The following is a 22,412-nucleotide window of genomic DNA, read 5'->3' as shown; positions in this document are numbered from 1 at the left end:
CAGTAATTATTTACATTACAAAATACTGGCGTGTGAATGTTTGGATGACAAAAGAAAACGGAGGAATGGTGAAGTACTGTGAAATGTAATAAGGATTAATGAATCAATTTCACAAAGATGATCAACTTTCTACTGCTGGGATCTTTCTTTGATTCTGTATAAACAATAATGAATTTTTTAAGCAGAAACTGTGATCATCTCATTTTTTGATAATTGCACCAACTCACCTAATCTTGTTTTACTTAACCAGCTGTTGAAGGTCTATTACAATTCCCATAAGCAAATTAAAAAAAAAGAAAAGACAAGGTGAGTTAGTGCACATATCAAAACATGGTCGTGCCAATATCAGTAGCCTAATAAAGGTTTGTTATTCAGATATATTGAACACCATCACTATTTGTTAAACACAAGCATCTATTGTTAACGAATTCCTGTGACCAATGGCATTGTTGTAATTCTTTGTTAGTGACATAGTTGTAATTTATATTAGTTTCCCTTTAGTATATATGACATCATGTACAACTTTCATAACGATGAATGAATAGAGGCAACTTCGATGTTTTGTGTTCCTCACATTCTTCTTCTCTCCATATTGAAATCATGTACAACTTTCATAATGATGAATGAATAAAGGCAACTTCCATGTTTTAAGTTTCTCACCTTCCTCTTCTCTCCATATTCTAAATATGTTTTAACTGGTATCCTAGCTTTGGTTTTGAGCTTCCCCTCATGACAAAGGTAAGAATCACTTTTCAAATCCTTTAATCTAAAATCCTAGTCTTCTTTGTTTTTTCCATTTGAATACCTCAAATCCAAGCCCCAAAACCCTAGTCTTCCTTTCAAATCATACTCTATCTTTGATAACCCTAACATATATATTCCACTCTTCCCTTCCAAAACCCTTCATTCCCCATTCTTCACATTTAAAACCCTAGGGTTCGTTTGGATGTCACAAAAAAAGGAAGTAAAGGAGAAATCCCATTTTTTCCATCCAAAGCACTTAAACTTGGTTTGCAGGAGTATTTGGTTTACCAGAGAAGTAATATTTTGAAAAATGGAATTTGCCTTACCCCAGGATTTTCCTCCTAAATCGGGTGGATTTACGTGGAAAATTCCGAACTCTCTCTCTCTCTCTCTCTCTCTCTCTCTCTCTCTCTCTCTCTCTCTCTCTCTCTCTCTCTCTCTCTCTCTGTGTGTGTGTGTGTGTGTGGGCCAACGTGGCACACAAAATCGACCCCAGGATTTTCCGCCTAAATCGGGTGGATTTAGGTGGAAAATTCCGTACTCTCTCTCTCTCTCTCTCTCTCTCTCTCTCTCTCTCTCTGCAAGAGTATACCAGTGGGTGCATGTCGACAACAATGGAAGAAGCAGGGTTGCAAATGGACCCACGTATCGGAATTATGATTTTCGCCTGGCAGTTACCAGACGATCCGGGTGGGAAGGAGGATCCTGCAAACAAAACCCCTTCTATGGAAGAAGTGAGCATGCGATTAGGGTTCTAGTTTCTGGTTTAAATCAACGATTTATGTCTCTACTTCAATGCTTTTGATCAGGGTTAAGGTTACAGTTTTCTTAAGTAGAGATTGTGTGAAGGATGAGATTTATGGAAGTGGGTCTCGAAAGAAGTTGTAGGCAAGTTGATATATCTCACCATCACTAGACCTGATCTAACTTATGCAGTGAGTATTGTCAGTATCTCAATTACAATTTGCAGATGATACGTTGCTCTTTAGCTCTGAGTGTTCTAACTCTCAAAGCAATTTCTTGTTGTTATGAAGCCGTTACGAGGCAAAGATCCAATTTTATTTTATTTTTTTTTGAAAGATGACAAATTTCATTAATATTCAAAAAGCATTCGGGACCAGGAGTCCCATCCTGCAATACAAAATGTTAAGATGAATTGGCAAGGGCATACCCGAAGCCAATTCAAAAGTAGCCAGAATAAATTACAAAAAAACCAACTATTCCTTTCCTCTATTATACAGCACATAGTTCTTGAACTACACATAATTCTAATATGCACATAATCCTTTCCTCTATTCCTTTGTCTATTCCTTTCCTCCACCCTTTCACCTGTTTCTTTTTGAACTGTACATAATTCTAGTTTTCCTAAAATAGATCCAATTTCTTTAAATCTTGTGTTTATGGCATTCACCTGGAGGAAAGTTGTACTACTGAATTGGCTAGCATTATGAGATGTAAAACATATTGATGCAGCACCCTGAAGGGAAATAGACGAAAGGGGAGAGAAATAGAAGAATAGGGGAAGAAGAGACGAAAATAACCTGAAGAAGAGACGAATTTAGGGAGAAGTAGAAGAAGAAGAGAAGAATAGATGAATTTAGGGAGAGGAGAAGAAATCAGAAGAGGAAAGAAGAAAACCAGAATTAGAGGGAGAAGTATCTTTATTCAATATCAATCAAAGTTAATAATCTCTACTACATAAGGCCTATATCTAGGCAATTAGAAGTCCTTAAAATAAGGAAACTGCCTAATTTAAGAATCCCTAAAAAGTAAATATTGAAATAAAATTCCTAGAAACTAAAATAACATAGAAAATAAATTCTTAAACTAAATAACATGGAAATATAAATCCTATTGGGCAAATATGCCACTTATTGGCCTATTATCTGCATCACATATTCTCTTCCGACTTCATATCTTGGTCTATAACTTGAAGCGGGCAGACCAAAGAAAAAGACTTGGGATTCTATTGTGCAAAGAGTTGAGAAGAGGCTAGACACTTAGAAAAGAAACCTAGTGTCGAAGGGTGGCAGAGTTACTCTTATTAGAGCAGTCTTGGCAAATATTCTGATATACCAGATGTTGGTTTTTAAATGCCCAGTTAACGTGGTACAGAGGATTGAACAAATTCAAAGACGCTTCCACAAGCAGATAAGAAAGGAATACCATTGGTGAAATGGGAAGAAGTTTGTAAACCTTTTAAGAATGGGGGTCTGGGTATCAGAAGGGTAAAGGAAACAAGTATAGCTCTCTTGGATAAGTGGTTATTGAGATTCAGCATGGAGGGATCAAAGTTGTGGGCTCGAATAGTTGAAAATAAATATGGTTCATTTTCTGGTCAGTGGGCATCAAATGACATCTTTAAATGCAAAGGAGTAACTATTTGGAGGCACATTAGGGGTTTCAAGCACTTGTTTGAAGATGGTATAAGATACAGGGTATATTCGGGCGAGAGAATCCATTTTTGGCATGATAAATGGTGTGGTGATATTATCTAAAAGGAGAGATTTCCGGACCTATACAACTATGCAGTTAATAAGCAGAGTAAGGTGGCCGAGTACATGAAGAGACAGGATAACAAAACCATATGGAAGCCATTATTTAGAAGAAACTTCTTCGATCGCGAACTTAAGTCTATCGGCTGCCTTCTGGAACTATTAGAAGTAGGGATGTAAACGAGCCGAGCCGAGCCAGGCTCGGCTCGGCTCGGCTCGTTAAGCTCAAAAGCTCGGCTCGGGCTCGAACCGGGCTCGGCCAGGCTTGCAAGCGGCTCGCGAGCCTTACCGACCTCGGGTTATATTAAGTTCACACCCCTCATCTTCCCTGGACAGCCCTATCTAGTGTAATTTGACTACTTTTTTTACACTATGGGGGGTGGTCCAAGTAACAAATGGGGTTCCAAAAATGAAGTGACATATTTTGCCTCCCCCTTTCACTCCTTAGACAACCCTTTTAGTGTATATATTAATATATAATATATATATTTAAATATATTAAATTCTTAACGAGCCTTAACGAGCCGAGCCTGGCCTAAATCGGGCTCGACTCGTTAAGCTTAACGAGCCTGGCGAGCCGGCTCGGCTCGGCTCATTAAGGATTCGAGCCGAGCTCGAGCGAGCTTCCGAGCCCGAGCCAAAATTGACACCCTTAATTAGAAGGGATGTATGTCAGCAAGGAGGGGGTGCGTAAAAGGGTTTGGATCTGGAACACAAGAGGTGAATTTTTGGTAAAATCTTTCTATAACAATTTGGTGAAATGCTTGGCATCCTCCAAAATTGCTAGAGTGTGGACGATTCAGGCTCCTCCTAAGTTTGGCTTCTTCGGTTGGGTGGCTATAAAGAATAGAGTCCAAACGATAGACTTTGTTAGAAGAAGACGAGTGTAGATGATTGATCACTGCCCACTTTGTTGTAAAGCAGGTGAAACGGCGGTCCATCTTCTAATCCATTGTTCAATGACCCGGGAAATTTGGGCCAAAGTACTAAACATATTTGGTATTTTCTGGGTATTCCCTGTCAATCTAAAGCTTTTATTGTCGCAATGGATGGGGGTGACATGGAAAGGCAAAGGTAGAGTGCTTTGGAATATGTGTTTCCAAACAACCATATGGGTGGTTTGGAAGGAAAGAATCGGTTGTTTCAAGGTAACTCTAGATCCTCAATGTATTTGTATGTGAAAATGATTGCCCTTGTCATCTCTTGGGCAAAATCGTCGCTTAGTTTCAATTGTGTTTCCAATTATGACTTTTGGGAAAAGTGGAGGGAAGTATGTGTCAGCAATACTCCTAAGAAGAAAGCCATTCAGAGATGGTCGCCTCCAGAGTCAGGTTGGGTGAAACTGAATTTTGATGGGTCTAGTTGGGACGAATAGGGTTGTCATCAGGGACGATCTAGGAGAGGTGATATGGGCCTATGCAATCCCGCTGGGTGTAGCGGATGCCACTGAAGCCGAGGTAAAAGCGACTTATCAACGCCTAAGTCTTCTCGTGAGCAAATGGATTGAGAATGCGGTAGTTGAAGGAGATTCATTGAATGTTATTCGATGGCTTAAGAGGACACATAAACATCCATGGAGATTTGATGGTGTTTTTTATGAGATTTATGACTGGTTAGCTAAGGCTTCATTTGTCTTCCTCCACGTGCGTTGCTCTGCAAATGATGTAGCGGATCGTCCCGCAAGGATCGGAGTATCGAAGGAATCACTCGTGTTATTTGACTCACTTCCTCCTTGAGAATGTACCTTTTTTTGCTTTTATTCACTGTATGTTTCCATGTTCTGTTCTGACCATCTCGGTCCGCTTTTTATATCAATAAACTTCGCCACTTCAAAAAAAAGTATTGTCAGTCACTTCATGCATCCACCCAGGACAACTACATGGAAGTTATTAATCAAATATTAAGATATCTCAAATCATCAGCATGTCAGGTTGTTTTGTATAAGAACAATGGTAATCAGGACATTTTAGCATTCACTGATGCCGACTGGGCTGATTTCTTGATGTCTCAGGGAACCTCACCATTGTTGGTGGAGATGGTAACTTGGAAGAGCAAAAAATACTGTGTGGTAGCAAGATCAAGTGCTGAGGACCTTACTTTCTGACTTGAGATTCCATGATACTCGTTCCATGCCCATGATCTGTGACAACCAAGCAACTATTCATATTGCCTCGAATCCAATGTTCCACGAGCAAACCAAACACACATAGGTAGTTTGACATTTTGTACAAGAGAAAGTAGAATCCAAGCTGATTTCTATTCCCGCTATCGATCAGCGGAATAGTTGGAAGATGTGTTCACTAAAGCTCTCATGAGAAATCAACATTAGTCTCTGACTTCCAAGCTGGGAATGACGGATACGGAGTGTTGAAGATTACATTTACTTTGGGTTTGATGGAATTGGGCCACAAGGCCCTCATCTCTGTAAATAGACTATGGGTGTCTTATATTTTTATCGAAGGATGATACTACCATTCATTTGTAATTAACTTACGTATAAAACTTAAGTGATATGACTTACGATTGTGGGGCCCATCTACTTGGGATTTGGTTCCCCCCACAAAGATAATAAATGGTAATCGGTTGGGAATAACTCCACTCTACAAACTTTTCTCTTCCTCTTCTTAATATTGCAATTCCTTAAAAAAAGGATTGTACAATGATCTAACCAGCCATTCATCCCACAACACAATTTGGGGTGGGGTGGGGGGCATCTACTTGGGATTTGGGCCCCCCCACAAAGATAATAAATGGTTGTAGGTTGAGGATAAGTCCACTCTACAAACTTTTCTCTTCTTATTCTTAATATTGCAATTCCTCCATAAAAAAGGGATTGTACAATGACCTAACCAGCCAAACATCCCACAACACAATCGGGGGTGGGGGTGGGAAGAGATGAAGCTAAAGATTACCACATAAGTTGTTCAGAGTCTATGCTTGAAAGGAATGTTTAGCAGAAGTATTGGAGCAGCACAGACTTACTTACTGAATATCTCACCAAGTGAACACTAACACCAATCCTGCAAGACTTATCACCTTTTCTTATATTATTTGGAAGTAAATCAGATAATGAGGCTCTTAGTGTTTTTGGTTTCCTATACCATGTGCATGCCAATAGAAAAGCTTAGGACAAGTTGCTTCAGTCCTTGTTCTGTGTGTACACCCTTATTTAAGTCATGTGTCTGATGTAACTTTAAGGGATTCAATGGAGTCCAACTTTACCCTCAGGGACTCCAATTCAATGGGAGCTCAGTAATGATAACAAGTTATGCATTAGAGCCTTGTCCTTTCGATGATAAATTCTAAGGTTCTGCCATCGTTGACTTACTCAAGGGGTCTTAGACTGATTGCTACATATCAACAAAAGCCTTCTTATCACTCTCATAAAGATCCTCCTCCTTTGTTTCTAGCCTTGGATAATGTATGTAGCACGTCTTAAATTTCCAATTTAGTGATCTGTCTTTGTTAGATGTATGTGTGTGTTGTAGATGCCTAAGGGCATAGTGGTCATTGTTATGTTCTCACTTTTATATAAATACATAAGTGAGGGGGAGCATGCTCCAACTCACTCTTTTCTCCTCCTTTCTTCTCTTCAACATGGTATAAGAGCCCTAGGGTTGTGGTGCCCTAGGGACAACCATAGAAGACCACCATGTTCTTGTTCTTCTTCCCCCACCATTTTTTTTCTCTTTTTATTTCCTCTCTTCCTCCTCCCGACCCCGCACTCGCCTCCACTCCTTTCTTCTCCGGCAATCCTAGACCACCCCACCTCCATTTTATCTCTCTTCCTCTACTCTCCTTTCTCTATCCCTCTTCTGTGGTTAAAATCGTAATCTAGTTCACTTCCTTTCTCATGGTCTAGATCCTCTTTGGGAGTTATTTTTTTTATCCGCGGCTCCGATTTTATTTGTGCCTTCGAGGCCTTCCCATGTCTCATTATTCTCTTGCTCTTCATTGGAGCCGCGCGCTCTTTCTTGGGCTCATCTAGTGGCGCTTCCTCCTTTCTGTGGTTGGCGTTGAGGTTACTTTCTCTCTCCATGGATTCTCCCATCATTGAGGATCCCTCTCTTGGGCAGGCTTCTAAGGCCCCTATCCCTCCACCCCATACGGCTCCCTCTTCATCTAGCCTTTCTTCATCGGTGGATGGTTCATTCCCACCGATGACTACAGTAAAACTAGACGGGTCCAATTACCTGAATTAGAAGGTAGCTGTGGACATGGTTTTAGATTTCGGCCGAAATCCGAAATTTCGGCCGAAATATTTCGGTTTCGGTTTGGACCGGAACCGAAATTACATTGAATCGGATTTTTACATGATTTCCCCGAAATCTCGCCGAAATCCGAAATTTTAATCGAAATTTCGTTTTTCACCCTTATTTACAAAATTTCTACTGAAATGTAAAGATTTCCACCGAAATTACAGAAATTTCCATCGAAATGGCCGAAATTTCCGCCGAAATTTTGTTCTTTTCGGTGGAATTTTAAGGAAACCGAAATTTTTGTCAAATTTTTACATGGTTTCAGCCGAAATTTCCACCGAAACCGAAATATTTTGGTTTCTGTTGTGGCCGAAATCGACATTTAAAACCTTGGCTGTGGAGACCTACCTCATTGCTAGGGGTAGGGTCTATCTCATCCGTCACGATCCTCAGGCTACCACTGATCCCACTCATGGGAAGTGGGAACACGATGATGCTCATATTCGCACTCTCATATAGTAGAGCATGACCACTCAGATTGCAGGCACCATGATACACCATCCGACCTCCAAACGGATTTGGGACCATACAGCTATTTCTTTATTCTGGAGTTGGCAACCTTGCTGGCATTTGTGCCACATATTCACAGTGGATGCATCTCCGGTGTGGGGACACTCCTCTTTCCACATACTATAGTCAGTTTGTCTCGCACTGTCAGCAATTGGATGTCTTCGTGCCCTTCACAACTGATTTGGCTACTATCGCACAACAGCGGGATCAGCTTCGCGTCGTTCACTTCCTCCAGACATTGGGCCTAAGTTCCTGCATCTCCGACAGTAGATCTTTGGTTTCGGTTCTATGCCTTCCCTCCATGACGTATATTTACGGGCCCAACAGTGCCTTGTTGGTGATTCTCTGCCTTTTGTCCATGTTGATGGCTCTACTACGGCGGCCTATGGTGCTGGTGATCGTGCTACATGTGGTGGTGGTACCTTTGGATGTGGTTGTGGGCGTGATTTTGGCTGTGGAGGCCACGGTGCTAGCCGAGATTTTGCTGGAGGCTGTGGTACAGGTGGCCGGCCCCGCCCTATTGTTCTCATTGCCGGCGGGAGGGACATCATCTTGACACTTGCTATGCTCTGCATCCGAAGCTCTGTCTGCCTCCCGAGCCTCGTTTTGGCCAATTAGCGCATCTTTTCTGCTCCTGACATTTCCGATCCATCGGCGTCTTCTTCCCAGCACAGCTCAGTCGCCCCTGCTGATGGTTTCTTTCTCTCTCGCGCCGACTATGATGCGTTCCGAGATCTCAGGTTGACCAGTCGACCCACCGAGTGCCGATTTTGCCCGGCTAAGTAGCTCCCCTGCCTCTCTACTCACTAGCTTCCGCTTCGGGATCACTGATTCTAGAGCATGGAACATATGACAAGTATCTATTCATCCCTTAGTTCGTTTCGCTCCCTTTCCTCCTAGTTTATTACTCTTGCTGATGGGAGTACTACTCCCATCTCTGGTATTGGGAGCATCTCTCCCAATATGGCCTTACCTTATCCTCTGTCCTATGTGTTCCCAAGTCCCCTTTTAGCTTACTTTCTGTTAGTCAGCTTACTAAACATCTTCAATGCTCTATCTCATTTTATCCATCTTACTGTTTGTTTCAAGATCTCTCGACTAAGAGGATGATTGGCTCGGGTTGTGAAGTAGACGGGCTTTATCGTCTGGACTGTGGTCCTTCCGATGCCGTTTTGCGCAACTCCATCGACGACTATCAGTGGCACTGCCACCTTGGTCATCCTTGTCTCGAGTGTCTACGGCGGACATCTGTTCTTCAGTCTTTTCAGTGCGAGGCCTGTGAATTTGGAAAACACCATCGTGCGTCGTTTCCTCCTAGGCTTATTAGTCGGGCCTCACACCCTTTTGATTCAGTGCACTCTAGTATGGGGTCCCACACGAACTACCTCTCTTTTTTAGGGGTGTGCACTACGCGGTGGTAACCAACCGAACCGAATTATATTTTGGTTTCGGTTTCAGTTATTTTTTATTTCGGTTCGGTTTCGGTTAGGAAATCTTACCGTATTCGGTTATCGGTTTCGGTTTTGGTTTCATACAGTAGATTATTCGGTTAGACCGAATAACCGAATTTTATTACTTTGGTCGTACAAATACTAGTACCACACCACACGCCACTAAGTCTCCACTTTCGTCTCTCTCTCTATTGTTATAACTTATATTTGTGCCAAGTGGGGCCCAACCCAAAGACCAAAAGATGAAAAGACGCCACTAAGTCTCCACTATCGTCCCTCTCTATTGTTATATCTTATATTTGTTGCCAGGTGGGTCCAACCCAAAGACCAAAAGATGAAAAGAGGCAAAGAGCAATCGATTTCAATTTTCAAGTCATTTTCAACTTTTCATTATTTCCAGAGACTTCCAATGATATTTGAGATTCCAAAAAGGCAAAAACCAGACCTAGGGTTTCTTCTTTCTTGAGCTTCTTTCTTCTCTCCAAGTCTCGATACTCTCGACGGGCGACGGTTGTTCCCCGACTCACTAACGGCGAACCTTCTTCGCTCTCGAGTGATTACTACGGCGGGTTTTTTCCTACTCTTCATCTCTCTCGACTGAAAGTGAAACCCATTTTCTTTTTTGGGGTTTTTGCTCCAACTCTCTCTCCAAGTTCCAACCCTTCAAACCTTCAACTCCGGTCAAAATACCTACTACCCAGAAGCCCAGAACTCAAAGGTACCATAATCATCTTTGTTTTCTGATCTTAGACTTTTAGGGTTTGGATGCCTCTTTTAGGTTTTTAGATTTCGATTGATATTTAGAGTTTTGGTTTTGGTTTTGATTTTGAAAGTGTTTTTTTTTATTTCAACATGGATTGCTATTTAGCCATTTAGGGGTCTGCATTTTTCCCCATTGAAACAATGTTATCAATTCATTCGGTTAAACCGAACTAACCGATTAACCGAAAAAAAAACTCGGTTTCGGTTAGGTTCGGTTATATATAATTTCGGTTACGATTTTGCTTATCGAATTAAGTTAACCGAATTTATTTCGGTTATTAATTTTCGGGTAATTCGGTTCTGTTAAAACTGAATGAACACCCCTACTCTTTTTTATACAGATATTTCATTGTCTTCATTGATGATTTTTCTCGCACGACTTGGCTTGATTTACTTAAAGATCGCTCTAAGGTTTTATCTGCTTTTCGCACCTTTCATGCCGAAGTTACAAATCAATTTGCTTGCACCATCAAATGTTTGCGCACTGATAACGCCTGAGAGTACTTTTCAAAATCTAATGGCTTTCACGAGTCTCTCTACTAGTGGCATCCTCCACCAATCTTCATGTGCTCACACCTCCCAACAAAATGGTATAGCTGAGAGGAAGTTGAGATCTTTACTCGATGGGGCTCGCACTCTTCTCATTCAAATGCGGGTCCCTAAGATCTATTGGGGTGATGCCATCATCACTGCATGCTTCCTCGTCAATCGGCTCTCTTCCTCAATTATTGGTAGTACATCCCCATTCGATGTGTTACATCCCAAGCATAACCCCTTTTCTCTCACCCCTCGGGTCTTTGGTTGTGTGTGCTTTGTCCACAACCTTGGTCCTGGCCTAGATAAATTGGACCCTCGAGCTAAACGATGTATCTTTTTCGACTATTCTAGAACCCAAAAAGGTTATCAGTGTTACAGTCCTCGCTTGTGTAGGTCATTTGTCTCTGCCGATGTCACCTTTTTTGAGTCTGAGTCTTACTTTCTCACTTCTCAAGAGGGTAGTCCCGCAGTTCTAGATTAGGACATCCCACTCCCCGTTCCAGTTCTTGCCAATCCTGTAGTATCTCCCTCTCCGCCTCATCCTTTACCAGTACCTGGGATTCTTCTACTTCTCTCACTCCAGGTGTTACTACCGATTCCCCCATTGCCTCCTGTTCGCAACAAATTTCACATGCATGAAACAGAGAATCACATATTGGGATCAAATTTCCCTCTTCCGAGAAGAGGTTTTATTAAATTTGGTAGGGATCGTCCACTTCCGGTTTTATTATCGTTAATTATATTTTTTGAAGAAAATACCTCTGATTATCCATCAAGAGGTTCCTTATCTAAATACAACCTTTAGTTAATTATCCTCTAGAGAGATTTGATTTTTGTTAGCAGATTTTTTCAGATGAAAATTCTTTGTCTCGAAGACTTTCTTCATCTTCCCAAACTTTCTTCATTTTTCCTTTGGGAGTCCATCTTTCTCCTGGAGGAAAAAGGACTTCCCCCTTTAGAGAGTCTCTAAGAAGAAATCATAAAGGAACCTTTAGAAAGTCTCCGGAAAGAGATTCTAAAGTGATTTTCTTCTTTCTCCTGAAGGAGAAAAGGTTTTCTTTCTTTTGGGGAAACCACATCTTTATCTTTTGGAGGGAAATCGCCGTCTTTATCATCTTTCTCTCGGAAGAGATAGGTCTTCTCCCTTTAGGGAGTTTCTGGGAAGAGATCCTGAAGGGACCTTTAAAGTCTCTGGAAGAGATTGGTCTTCCTTCTTTTGGGGAAACCACCGTCTTTATCTTTTGAGGGGAGGGGGGGGGGGGAGGGAAACCGTTATCTTTATCATCTTTCTCCCGGAAGAAAAAGGTCTTCCCCTTTAAGGAGTCTCTAGGAAGAGATCCTAAAGGGACCTTTAGAAAGTCTTTGGAAGAGATTCTAAAGGGATTTTCTTCATCCTTCTCATGAAAGAGAAATATCTTCTTCCACGGAGAAAATCTGCAAAAGAAAGAAAGAAGAAAAAGAAACCGTTAGCCCAAATATTTTCTCACCTTTCTCCCTTCTCTTCCTTCTGTTTCTCCTTTCGCGTAGGTTTTTCTCCCAAAAGATCTGATTCCCTTGCTAAAGGATCTTCCCTCTATTTATAGAATTCTCTTGAAGTGGTTGGCAACTGCCACCTCACCCCTTATCTTCACAATCTCCACTTCCCTTTTTGTGGAGAGTTACGTAACTTCTTCTTTTTTGAAAAGTGGATGACTCACTCTTTTCTTTGTGAGGGTAATTTTATTCCCTATAATTTAGGAATTTCTTCTTCTTTTTTTTAGTCGTGGGTGCCGTTTTTGTTTTCTTTTTCTTTCACTTTATATTTATCCGTTTACTTTAGGGAATAACATGATGCGTAACCAACCCTTTTCTCTCTCTTTTCTTACTTTAATAAGGGATTTTACTATTATGCCTTTTTTTTTGTAAAATTTCGAGTCCAACACTTCCCGCACTCGCTCTCATAGCACTGTTCATCCTATTTCCTCTGTTGTTTCATATGATTCTCTTGCGCCTATGTTCCATAGTTTTGTGTCATCGTTGTCTTCTGTCTTTTAGCTGCAATTAGTGCTAACGGCTCTTGCTCATCGAGGTTGGCGTGCGGCTATGGATCTTGAAATGGAGGCCCTTTGGGCCAATCAGACATGGGATTTGGTCCTTCTTCTTGTTGGTGCTCGGCCCGTATGCTTCTGTTGGTTTTATGCCGTCAAACACTTACCTGACAGGACTATTAAGCGCCTCAAGGTGCGCTTGGTTACCCTTTGGCGATGATTACACATAAGCGTTCTCTCCTATAGCAAAGATCCCTTCTGTTCGGGTTCTCATCTTTGTCGTAGTCAACCGAGGGTGGCCCCTGCACCAGTTAGATGTCAAGAATGCCTTTTTTCATGGTGAGCTTCCTGAGGAGGTTTATATGGAGCAACCACCTAGGTATGTTGCTCAGGGGAAGATGTCCTCCTCAGTGTGTCGCTTGAAGAGATCTATCTATGGCCTAAAGCAGCCCCGTAGAGCATGGTTTAGGAGATTTAGTGATGCTATCATGCATTTTGGCATGAAGCAATGTGCAGTTGATCACTCTGTCTTCAGTCACCAGTTTGCAACAGGTTGTGTTCTATTGATAGAGTATGTTGATGATATTATCATTACTGGGAGTGATTTAGTGGAGATACAGAGACTGAAGACCTTCTTGTAGAAAGAGTTTTCCACAAAAGATCTGAATCGTCTTAGGTACTTTCTTGGCATTGAGGTAGCCTATTCTACCAGAGGTATCTCTCTCAGAGGAAATACGTGTTAGATTTGCTTGAAGAGATACGTTACCTTGGAGTGAAACCTGTCCCTGTTCCCATAGATCCAAATGTGAAACTCCTTCCAGAAGGACCGATTAGATGACCCTGGCAAGTATAGGAGGTTGGTTGGTAAACTCATATATCTCACAGTTACTCGTCCGGACATATCATTTGCTGTTGGAGTTGTCAGCCAATATATAAGCTCACCTCGTACTTCACACTCGGCAGCAGTGCTTCAAATTGTTAGGTACTTAAAAAGAGCTCCAGGAAGAGGCTTGTTGTTTAAGAAGTATGGTCACCAGAAAATAGAAGGGTTCACGAATGCCGATTGGGCAGGATCTCCAGCTGATAGAAGACCTACCACAGGATATTGCACCTTCGTAGGAGGTAACCTGGTGTCATGGCAAAGTAAGAAACAAGATGTTATAGCTAAATCTAATGCAGAAGCCGAATATAAAGCCATGGCACACACGAGTAGAGAACTCATTTGGTTACGCTTCCTTTTACTAGAGATCGGCTTTCCTCCTTCCTCTCCTTCTCAGTTATATTGTGACAATAAGGCTACGATCCATATTGCCACAAATCTGGCCTTCCATGAGAGGGCTAGACACATTGAGGTAGATTGCCACTTCATTCGCTATAGAATTCAAAAGGGAGAGATATGCACGGTGTTTACTAGATCTATGGATCAAGTGGCAGATATGTTGCCCAAGCCATTAAGCAAAGCGAAGTCGCATGACATTTGTAACAAGCTAGGAATGTTTGATATATACATTCCAGCTTGAGGGGGAGTGTGCTAGATGTATGTGTGTGTTGTAGATGCCAAAGGGCATAGTGGTCATTGTTATGTTCTCACTTTTATATAAATACAAAAGTGAGGGGGAGCATACTCCAACCCACTCTTTTCTCCAACAGTCTTGTATGATGATCATTCAAAGTCTCATAAAGCCCTTTTAACCTCTGCACACCCTAGGGCAGAGGCTTCTCGCCTCCTTGAAGTTCCTACTATTTCACCTCATCAGGAACTTGCGGCAGAAGTGCTTAACGAACCATACTTGCAATCTTGCTCCTCTTCCTGAAGACAAGAGTTCTGGGGCCCAAGTGGGTCTACTAAATGAAAACTTATGGTAGACAGTGGCGAGGAAAGATATAAGGAAAGACTAGTTGCCAAAATACTCCTCTTAGCAAATGGTACTATGGCCCAACTGTGAACAGACCTTTGCACTTGTTATGAGGATGAAGAGTATATGGAGATTCTTCTCAGTTGTCCCCTCAAAAACTGCTCGACAATGCTTAGATGTGTACAGTTATTTCTTTATAAAAATGTCAAGCTTTTATATCTCCTCCTAGCCTACATAAAAGTAGTTACATGAATCTTCTAACCAAGGTTTGAAATTTCGGCTTCGGTTTTGGTTTCAGCCTCAGCTGAAAACAAAATTTCGGTGGAAATTTCCGTGGCAATTTCGGTTTCGGTGGAAATCTTATAATTTCAGCTGAAATTTTTAAATTTTTGTTTCAGTTTTAAATTTCGGTCCCGACCGAAGTCCGAAATTTAAAACCATGCTTCTAACTAAGGTGTTGCGTCTTTAGAATCTCACTCCTAGGCAGTTCTCTTAAAGTTTTGGGAAACAGTGCTTCCCTGCTCCCAAAACCAAACCCAGTTCCTCTCTTGCCACTACTAGTGCAACAAGTAGCCAACACAAATGAGGGAAGCTCAACTTTAGGATCATAATAGCAATATGTGCATTCAAATGAGCCCCCAGGCATTGGTATTGGAAATGTGGGTTTTCTCAAGAAAATAGATATGATACGATTCTTATCAAGAAAGCCCCCAAAGGTATAACAATGCTTATGTTATATGTTGACTATAAAATTGTGGCCATGGATGATCTTAAACTCAATGTTCAGTGATGAGAAATATTTGACATACATGTTTGTCATCGAAAACTTTTGGGTGATACGCCTTCGGAGCACTAAAGTTGCAAGATTTAAGAAAGGCATCTAGCTATCCCATTCCAAATATGTTGAATTTTAGGACAAATTGAACGCACCAAATCCCGAATCGATTGGCCAAGGATGGTGTCGATTTGGCTTCAGTGGATGTAATCCTTCGTCTTCCACAAGAGGGCGTCAGTTAATTCTTCCTAGTGCTCTTGAAATCTTTTTGCTTTGGTTCTTGTATTTTTGGCTACCTACGCTTTGCTTGGTGCGGCCATGTCTGACTTGTAGCTTGCTTTTGGGGACAACTTCTCCCTTCATTGTACCCTTTAGATTTTGTGGAATGAAATCTGTTACTGTTTCAAAAATATCCCATTCCAAATATGTAAAGTGAAATGCTTATGGAACAAAATAGGCGTCAAGCCATGCAACTTCCTACGATGCAACATCTTAAATTCGAGAAACCGATACTGAAGTGTTTCCGTTTCCCTCCCCACCGAAACCGATACTGAAACTGAAACACATCCCGAAACCAAAATTGTAAGTGAATTAGGGCTATACTATATCGCTATGTGTTACATATTTATATGAATTTCAAGTGAAACGAAATAATATATGTATTGTGTATGCATATTTATATGGATTGCATGTGAGATGTGGTATGTAATGAATTATCAGACATGCCCGACAACGCATGTTACTAGGTGTTTGTTGTTGTTAAACAATTATGGTTTCATTGTTGTTAAACAAGTATGGATAGCTTCTTGCTTATGTGATGGTTTCTAAGTGTGTATTTGTGTTTATTCTAGCATTTCTTGAAGGTTCATCTGAAAATTTTATCATTTGTACATGTTTCCATACGTTTTCGTGATTTTACAGGATTTCCATCGAAATTTCCAACCGAAACCGAAACGTTTCCATTTCCGTGACGACCGAAACTAAAATTTAAAACCTTGGGGGAAATCTAAGCAAACCTATCTCACATAGATGACTTATAGGAAGCCCTAATTACCTCATCATTGACTTGAGGCTATGGGTGCTAGCAGAGCATCCCAATTCATGCAGAACCAAAAGAAGGAACAGTTCAATGTTATTCACATAATACTGAAGCACAAGAAGACCAATCTTGAAAAAGGAAATATACTTGCTACAAACCTACAAGTACTCTGAAACCTTAGGGTAATCATACCAGTTGGGCAAGGTGCTGATATGATAGCTGAACCGAAGTTTGTATCTTATCAGGTTGGGACTTAATATGTTGGAAAGCAAGAAATGTGCCTGCTTAAGTGCATAAGTCGAATAAAGAATAACGGCTTCTAGTGATGGAACATGTATGGGTACGCGAATAAAGTATCTTAAAGAAGAAACTGGATTTTATAATATACTCTTTCCATGAAATATAATCAAAGTGTCGTACAAATTATCCTGAAATTAGTCATCGATAAGGGGACAAAGCATGTTATTGTCAATCATCATTCTTTCAAGAAGTAAAGACAGACTGCTAACGCGTTGACAAAGGCACTTTTGGAGGAGCGATTTGAATCTTTATGCATTAAAGATAGAATGCTGATCCTCATTCACTAGTTTGAGGAGGAATGTTAAGGAATGGGTCATTCATTACCTATACGTTACAATGTCAGCGGTTTGACTTTCTAGGTCATTTGGATGGTTATTTTTTATCTTTTTGGAGTTCAATCACTTTTAAGCAGGTAATGTCTTAATTTGAGATGAAAGATTAAATGAACCAAAAACACCTTCTAAACTTCCAACATTCAACCAAAAGGTTTCATTCTCATCCAAAGCATTAGATGAAAAGAAGCCATGTACACAAGACTTACAACTCTAACCAATCTAGGTCATGCTTCCATCTTGATGGGGCATCAATTTCTTCTCTACAAGATTGCAGTCCGGAATAAAATAAAAACAAGGTTTAGAGGCTAAAAATTTACATTTATTTCTCTCTCAGATAGACACACACACATACATACAGAAATCCATAAATTCCAGTCATGGATCCATTGATCCCATTCATGACTCAATCATTACCAATCCATGACAAAGAAGTAAGAGAATCTTGAGAATTGAGACAAAATCATCATTGTGTGCAGCACAAATCTATCAAGATGGGTGCGTGAATACGTTAAAACTTGAAACAAAAGGGTATCTGTCCAAACAAGAGTGAGCCAAGGAACTTTAATTTCCATATAGGTTCATAAATTTGGAGTAGAAGTGATCCCAAGGTGAAAGAATTTGGTAAGAGTGTTAAAACTTGTTTTTTTTTATGGTAAGAGTGTCAAAACTTGTTGTGCAGTGAATAAATAACTTGAGGAGTAAAAGGAATCTGAAGTTGTACAAAAAGTACCGAGAACCATAGAGGAAGGACACAACCATAGCGGAAGGACACAGACAAAATCTGAATATGATTAGAGAGGAGTCACACATACTCAAGTGTTTTCAAATCTGTGTCGTCTTCCCAAGATGACGATGCCCGCCTAGAAACTCTACTTCTTTCTGCTTCCACCTGTTCAATATAAGTCACTATGTATTATATGACTAGAACCATGAGATTCACGTGATAAGAAGAGCTGAAGTATACTTTAAAAGATCAAGATAAAATCTAAGCAACAGAGTTTCAACAGCTAAAAGAATAACCTGTGCTTCTTGAAGACGCTTTGCCTCTTTCTCCAATTGGAACTCTGCTGCAGCTTTTTCACTAGCCATGGCTTCTAGTTGTGTTTGTTTGTAGTACTGAACCATATAATGCCAGTTTTATGATTCGAATGCTTATTAATAATGCTGTCACAAGATTGATGGATGGATGCAGCAACTTTGAACTCATACATACCAATAAATCAGTAAGTTCACGGTATCTTTTCTCTAGTTCCATATGTTCCTGTAAAGTAGTGGTAATAGACAGAATATAAGAACTGATTAATAGACTAAGAAGTAACAAATATGATTACTAAAATAAATTATTCACAGACTAATAGGTCATGCATATAGAGATACATTGTGCATGCAATGAACATGTTCTTGTCTTTGTTTATGTACTAATATATCTAAATATATAAAAACATTACAGAAATAATATATAACTTTCTAAAGTGTAACAAATTTATAAGATAAGGCTAGGAGTACAAAACGACAACAAATGTGATATTCATGCAACTAATGTGATGTTCATAAACAACGGGAAATAAAAATCTAGATCAAATTATTAATTAAAGTGAATAGCAATGATTGGCTCCTGCTGCCCTATACTCCTTTTGTTAATGAGTCCGGCTCTGAATTTCCCTCCCAAATCATACGCGACCCTTGAGTAGCATTAGAAGAGACTTCTTTCTGATTGAAGTTTAGTTGGTCTTTTCTCTTATTTGACATTTATACGAAAAAGGGTCTTAAGTGAGGGTAAATGTGTCCTTCCATATCAGATTTTATAAGGGGGAGAGGGAGGGTTTTTCAAATTCTTTTTTTAGAGAGAGAGAGAGAGAGAGAGATCCCATATCCTCCAAAATGTGACTCATTGAAGTTTAGTTAGTCTTTTCTCTTCTTCTTCTTCTTTTTTTTGAAATGGCAATATATTGAAAAAGAGAACCGAGATGGTCCTCAAGGAATAAAAAGGATTACAAAGAAAACTTCAAAATAAAACAGTTCACGGAGGCAGATAGTAAAACCACTCCAACCCCAATCTATGAATCCCTAATCTAGCAAGGGAGTCATCTTCACCATTAGCTGATCTCCTAACATGCTTAACACAATAGAAGAGTCCGAGGTAAGATCAAAGATCTCCTCAAAGTAGCTAAGGAATATCCAAGGGGGAACCATTCTCCCCGAAAGCCAACTAATAACATTGGAGGAATCACCTTCCACTATCACCCTATCATAAACCTCTCTACTCATATGCTTTATCCCATGATATGCCGCTCTAACTTCCACTTCAGATGAGTCACCCTAGTTAGTCTTTTCTCTTAATTTACGTTTATTCGAAAAGGGGCTTAAGTGAGGGTAATTATGTCCTTTCACATCAGATTTTATAAGGGGGAGAGGGAGGGTTTTTCAAATTCTTTTTTTAGAGAGAGAGAGAGAGATCCTCTTGGTTGTATCCTCCAAAATGTGAACTTGATACGGGGCTTGGCTATAATTTGGAGATTATCCTTTGGGCGAGTGATTCTCTTATTCTCTCACATCTCCACTTGATTAGGCTTTTGTATTTTCATTCATGTGAACATATTTTTGCTTAATCTTTTATTTTTTGCACAATATCTATTATATAGGCAGTTTAGGGTTTTGTTTCATGCCATAATCTTCTCAGGTAAAACAACGGTTGTTCAGATATGTTCCGCCAACATCTTGGAATGAAGAAGTGTGTAAAACCCTTTTTGATACTGCTTCCATTATTAAATAGGTGAAAAAAGTTTGTTGGGTGGAAGAAATCTTTCCTCTCCTTTGGCGTTTGGATCCCTCTCATCAAGGCAGCACGATCTAACCTCCTCATATACCTCTCTCTCTCTCTATTCAAAATCCCAATGGAGGTGGCCAATCAAGGTTGCCAGAGCGGGAATCGAAAGCCGGAATCAAGTCTCCCGGGATGATCGGAAGCGGGAATTGTGAAGTCACCGGAGAGTCGCCGGGGAGTCATTGGGGAATTGTCGGGGAATCGCTGGGGAGGTGGGCATCGCTAGGGAATTTCCGGGGAATCGCCGGGAAATCGCGTTTCACATGACATTAAACCGTGATTCCCAAAAGTAGGAATCGGGTTTCCGAGGAATCATAAACTGCAATTCCCAAAAGTGGGAATCGGGTTTCCGGGGAATCCAAACCGGGATTCCCAGTTTTTGGGGATTCGAGAAGATTCCCATTTCGGATTCGAGAACTCCGGGAATCGAGGTTCCCCACTCCCAGGGAAGAATCCTGCTTCCTTGTGGCCAATATGATTGAGAAGATTCAAAGAGATTTTCTTTGGGAAGGAAAGAATTAAAACACTTGGTGATGTAAGAGTAGGAGTGCAAGTTATATGATCCAGCAACCTTAGGAGTACTTTATTTTTTATTACTTGATGGACATTTGTTTATTATTTATTTAGGATATATTTCAGTCTTTAGTTGTATTTTATTGATCCTACATCTGCGGGATGTCCACATAAATACTATGGCCCACTATAGTTACACATCACTCATGGCCCACTACTCTAGATCCAAGCCCAAACCCATTTGAAAAATTAACCCTATTGGTTCCCTACGCTACCATGGCCCACCACTTAAACCCCTTATTATCCTATTGGCTACCCCTATGCTCACTACTTAAGTCCCTCACTTTTCCGATATAAAAAACTTAGCCCCTCTCCCACCCTAGTTTTCGAATATCAAAAAAGAGAACACAACGCCCCTCTCCCACCCTAGTTTTCGAATATCAAAAAAGAGAACAGAACCCCCCCCCCCAAAGAAGAAGAAATCTGTTAGGAGGCTCTCTCTCGACTTCTTTTCCTTACTTCTTCCTCTCAAGCTCAGTTGCAACCGCTCCTCCCTTCTTCCCCGTTCTTCTCTTCCTCCTCCCTGCTTCCCTCTTTCTCCTCTCCTCTCTTCATGCTCCTTTCTCCCACTTCTCTTCTCCCTCTTCCTCACGGCAGGTTGGCCCACCATCCACCTCTCTCTCTCTCTCTCTCTCTCTCTCTCTCTCTCTCTCTCTCTCTCTCTCTCTCTCTCTCTCTCCCTTTTTGTTCCTTTAACCCATGATTGTGATCCCATCATAGCTGCCCACTTTCTTCTCCTTCCGATATTTACCTCCGCTTCTCTTTCTTAATCTCAACCCACATAATGTCCCTCTTGCTACTTCCTTCTCTCTACTTTCTCTCCTTGTTTTCCCCTTCTCTCTTGTAGCTGAGATCAGTCTCTCTCTCTCTCTCTCTCTCTTGGATACCTCCTGCATCACAACGACCAAAGAAAGAAGCCTGGCATGCTGCTCCTGGGTACGGATCCTACCATCTCTATTTCTGCAACCTATTCTATAACCCTTTTCCCTTGAAACCTTTCCCTTAAACCTTGACACCCTATCACCACAGTTACATTTCCTCCATTGGATATTATTTGGGCCATGGTGAGATATATTTTATAGATCTGATTTCTATAATGGATTTGATTGATTTATGGAACGACGAAGGGCACAACTTCAACAAAGGATCCCAAGTCTCAAAAGCAGACAAGCTTCAGCAAACACACCATTCGAAGGGATCAAACACACGAGCCAGTCCTACGTGCGGACTGCCAACACAAACCGACAAGTAAAACATTAATGCAGATGGAGAAAATTTACAGCATCACAGATGAACGGGAACAACAATTCTGAATAAATAAATAGGGTCCGGAGAGCACCGGAGAAGAAAAACCTAAAGTAGGAGGGGGTGGAGGAACCCCAAAAATGGGTGGGGGGTGGGCGAAGGCAAAACCCAAAGAAAAAACTGGGTTAGGGGAAAGCCAGTAAAACCCAAAAAAGGTTAGGGTCTCGATCAACCTAGTGCACCAACCACGTAGTACGGCGGGCACTCAAAGACCTAGCAAATGATGGCCCATCCCACCCAAGAGCGCTTATGTCATATGGAACTCATGGCTGGAGGCAATCCTTACAGTTTTGATATCCGTAAGGAATAATAGGAACCAAAGTAATGAGAGAGACCGAGAGTTCCGACTCATGCTGTTCAAGCAGTGGATCTTTTTTTCTTTCTTTTCCTTCCTTTCCAGCAGTTCAAGGTGGCAGTAGGTACTATAAAAAGTTGTTAAAGTATAAAAGATAAATAACGCCTTTCTCCAACAGCTTAAGCTTTTGGAGAAGTTGGTAAGTTAACATGGTATCAGAGCCAAAGGTCTCGAGTTCAAAGTAATGAGAGAGACCGAGAGTTCCGCTCATGCTGTTCAAGCAGTGGATCTTTTTTTCTTTCTTTTCTTTCCTTTCCAGCAGTTC

General features: G+C 40.8%; 1 protein-coding gene across 1 annotated transcript in view; it reads right to left on the bottom strand.

The window, feature by feature from the left end:
• Positions 1–22,412, bottom strand: part of LOC143852479 (golgin Putative 1) — a 54,158-nt gene that overhangs the window by 5,255 nt on the left and 26,491 nt on the right. Inside the window, exons 15-17 of the mRNA XM_077361866.1 lie at positions 18,304–18,351; positions 18,111–18,206; positions 17,903–17,979 (exon numbers count right to left, since the gene is read on the bottom strand). Coding sequence (XP_077217981.1) covers positions 17,903–17,979; positions 18,111–18,206; positions 18,304–18,351 — 221 coding nt within the window. The remainder of the gene's footprint in view (positions 1–17,902; positions 17,980–18,110; positions 18,207–18,303; positions 18,352–22,412) is intronic.

This window comes from Tasmannia lanceolata, unplaced genomic scaffold (assembly GCF_043159265.1).
Source record: "Tasmannia lanceolata isolate RefF3 unplaced genomic scaffold, GAP_Taslan_0.1 ptg000003l, whole genome shotgun sequence".
Classification (NCBI taxonomy): domain Eukaryota; kingdom Viridiplantae; phylum Streptophyta; class Magnoliopsida; order Canellales; family Winteraceae; genus Tasmannia; species Tasmannia lanceolata.
This window is presented reverse-complemented; position numbering and strand designations above follow the sequence as displayed.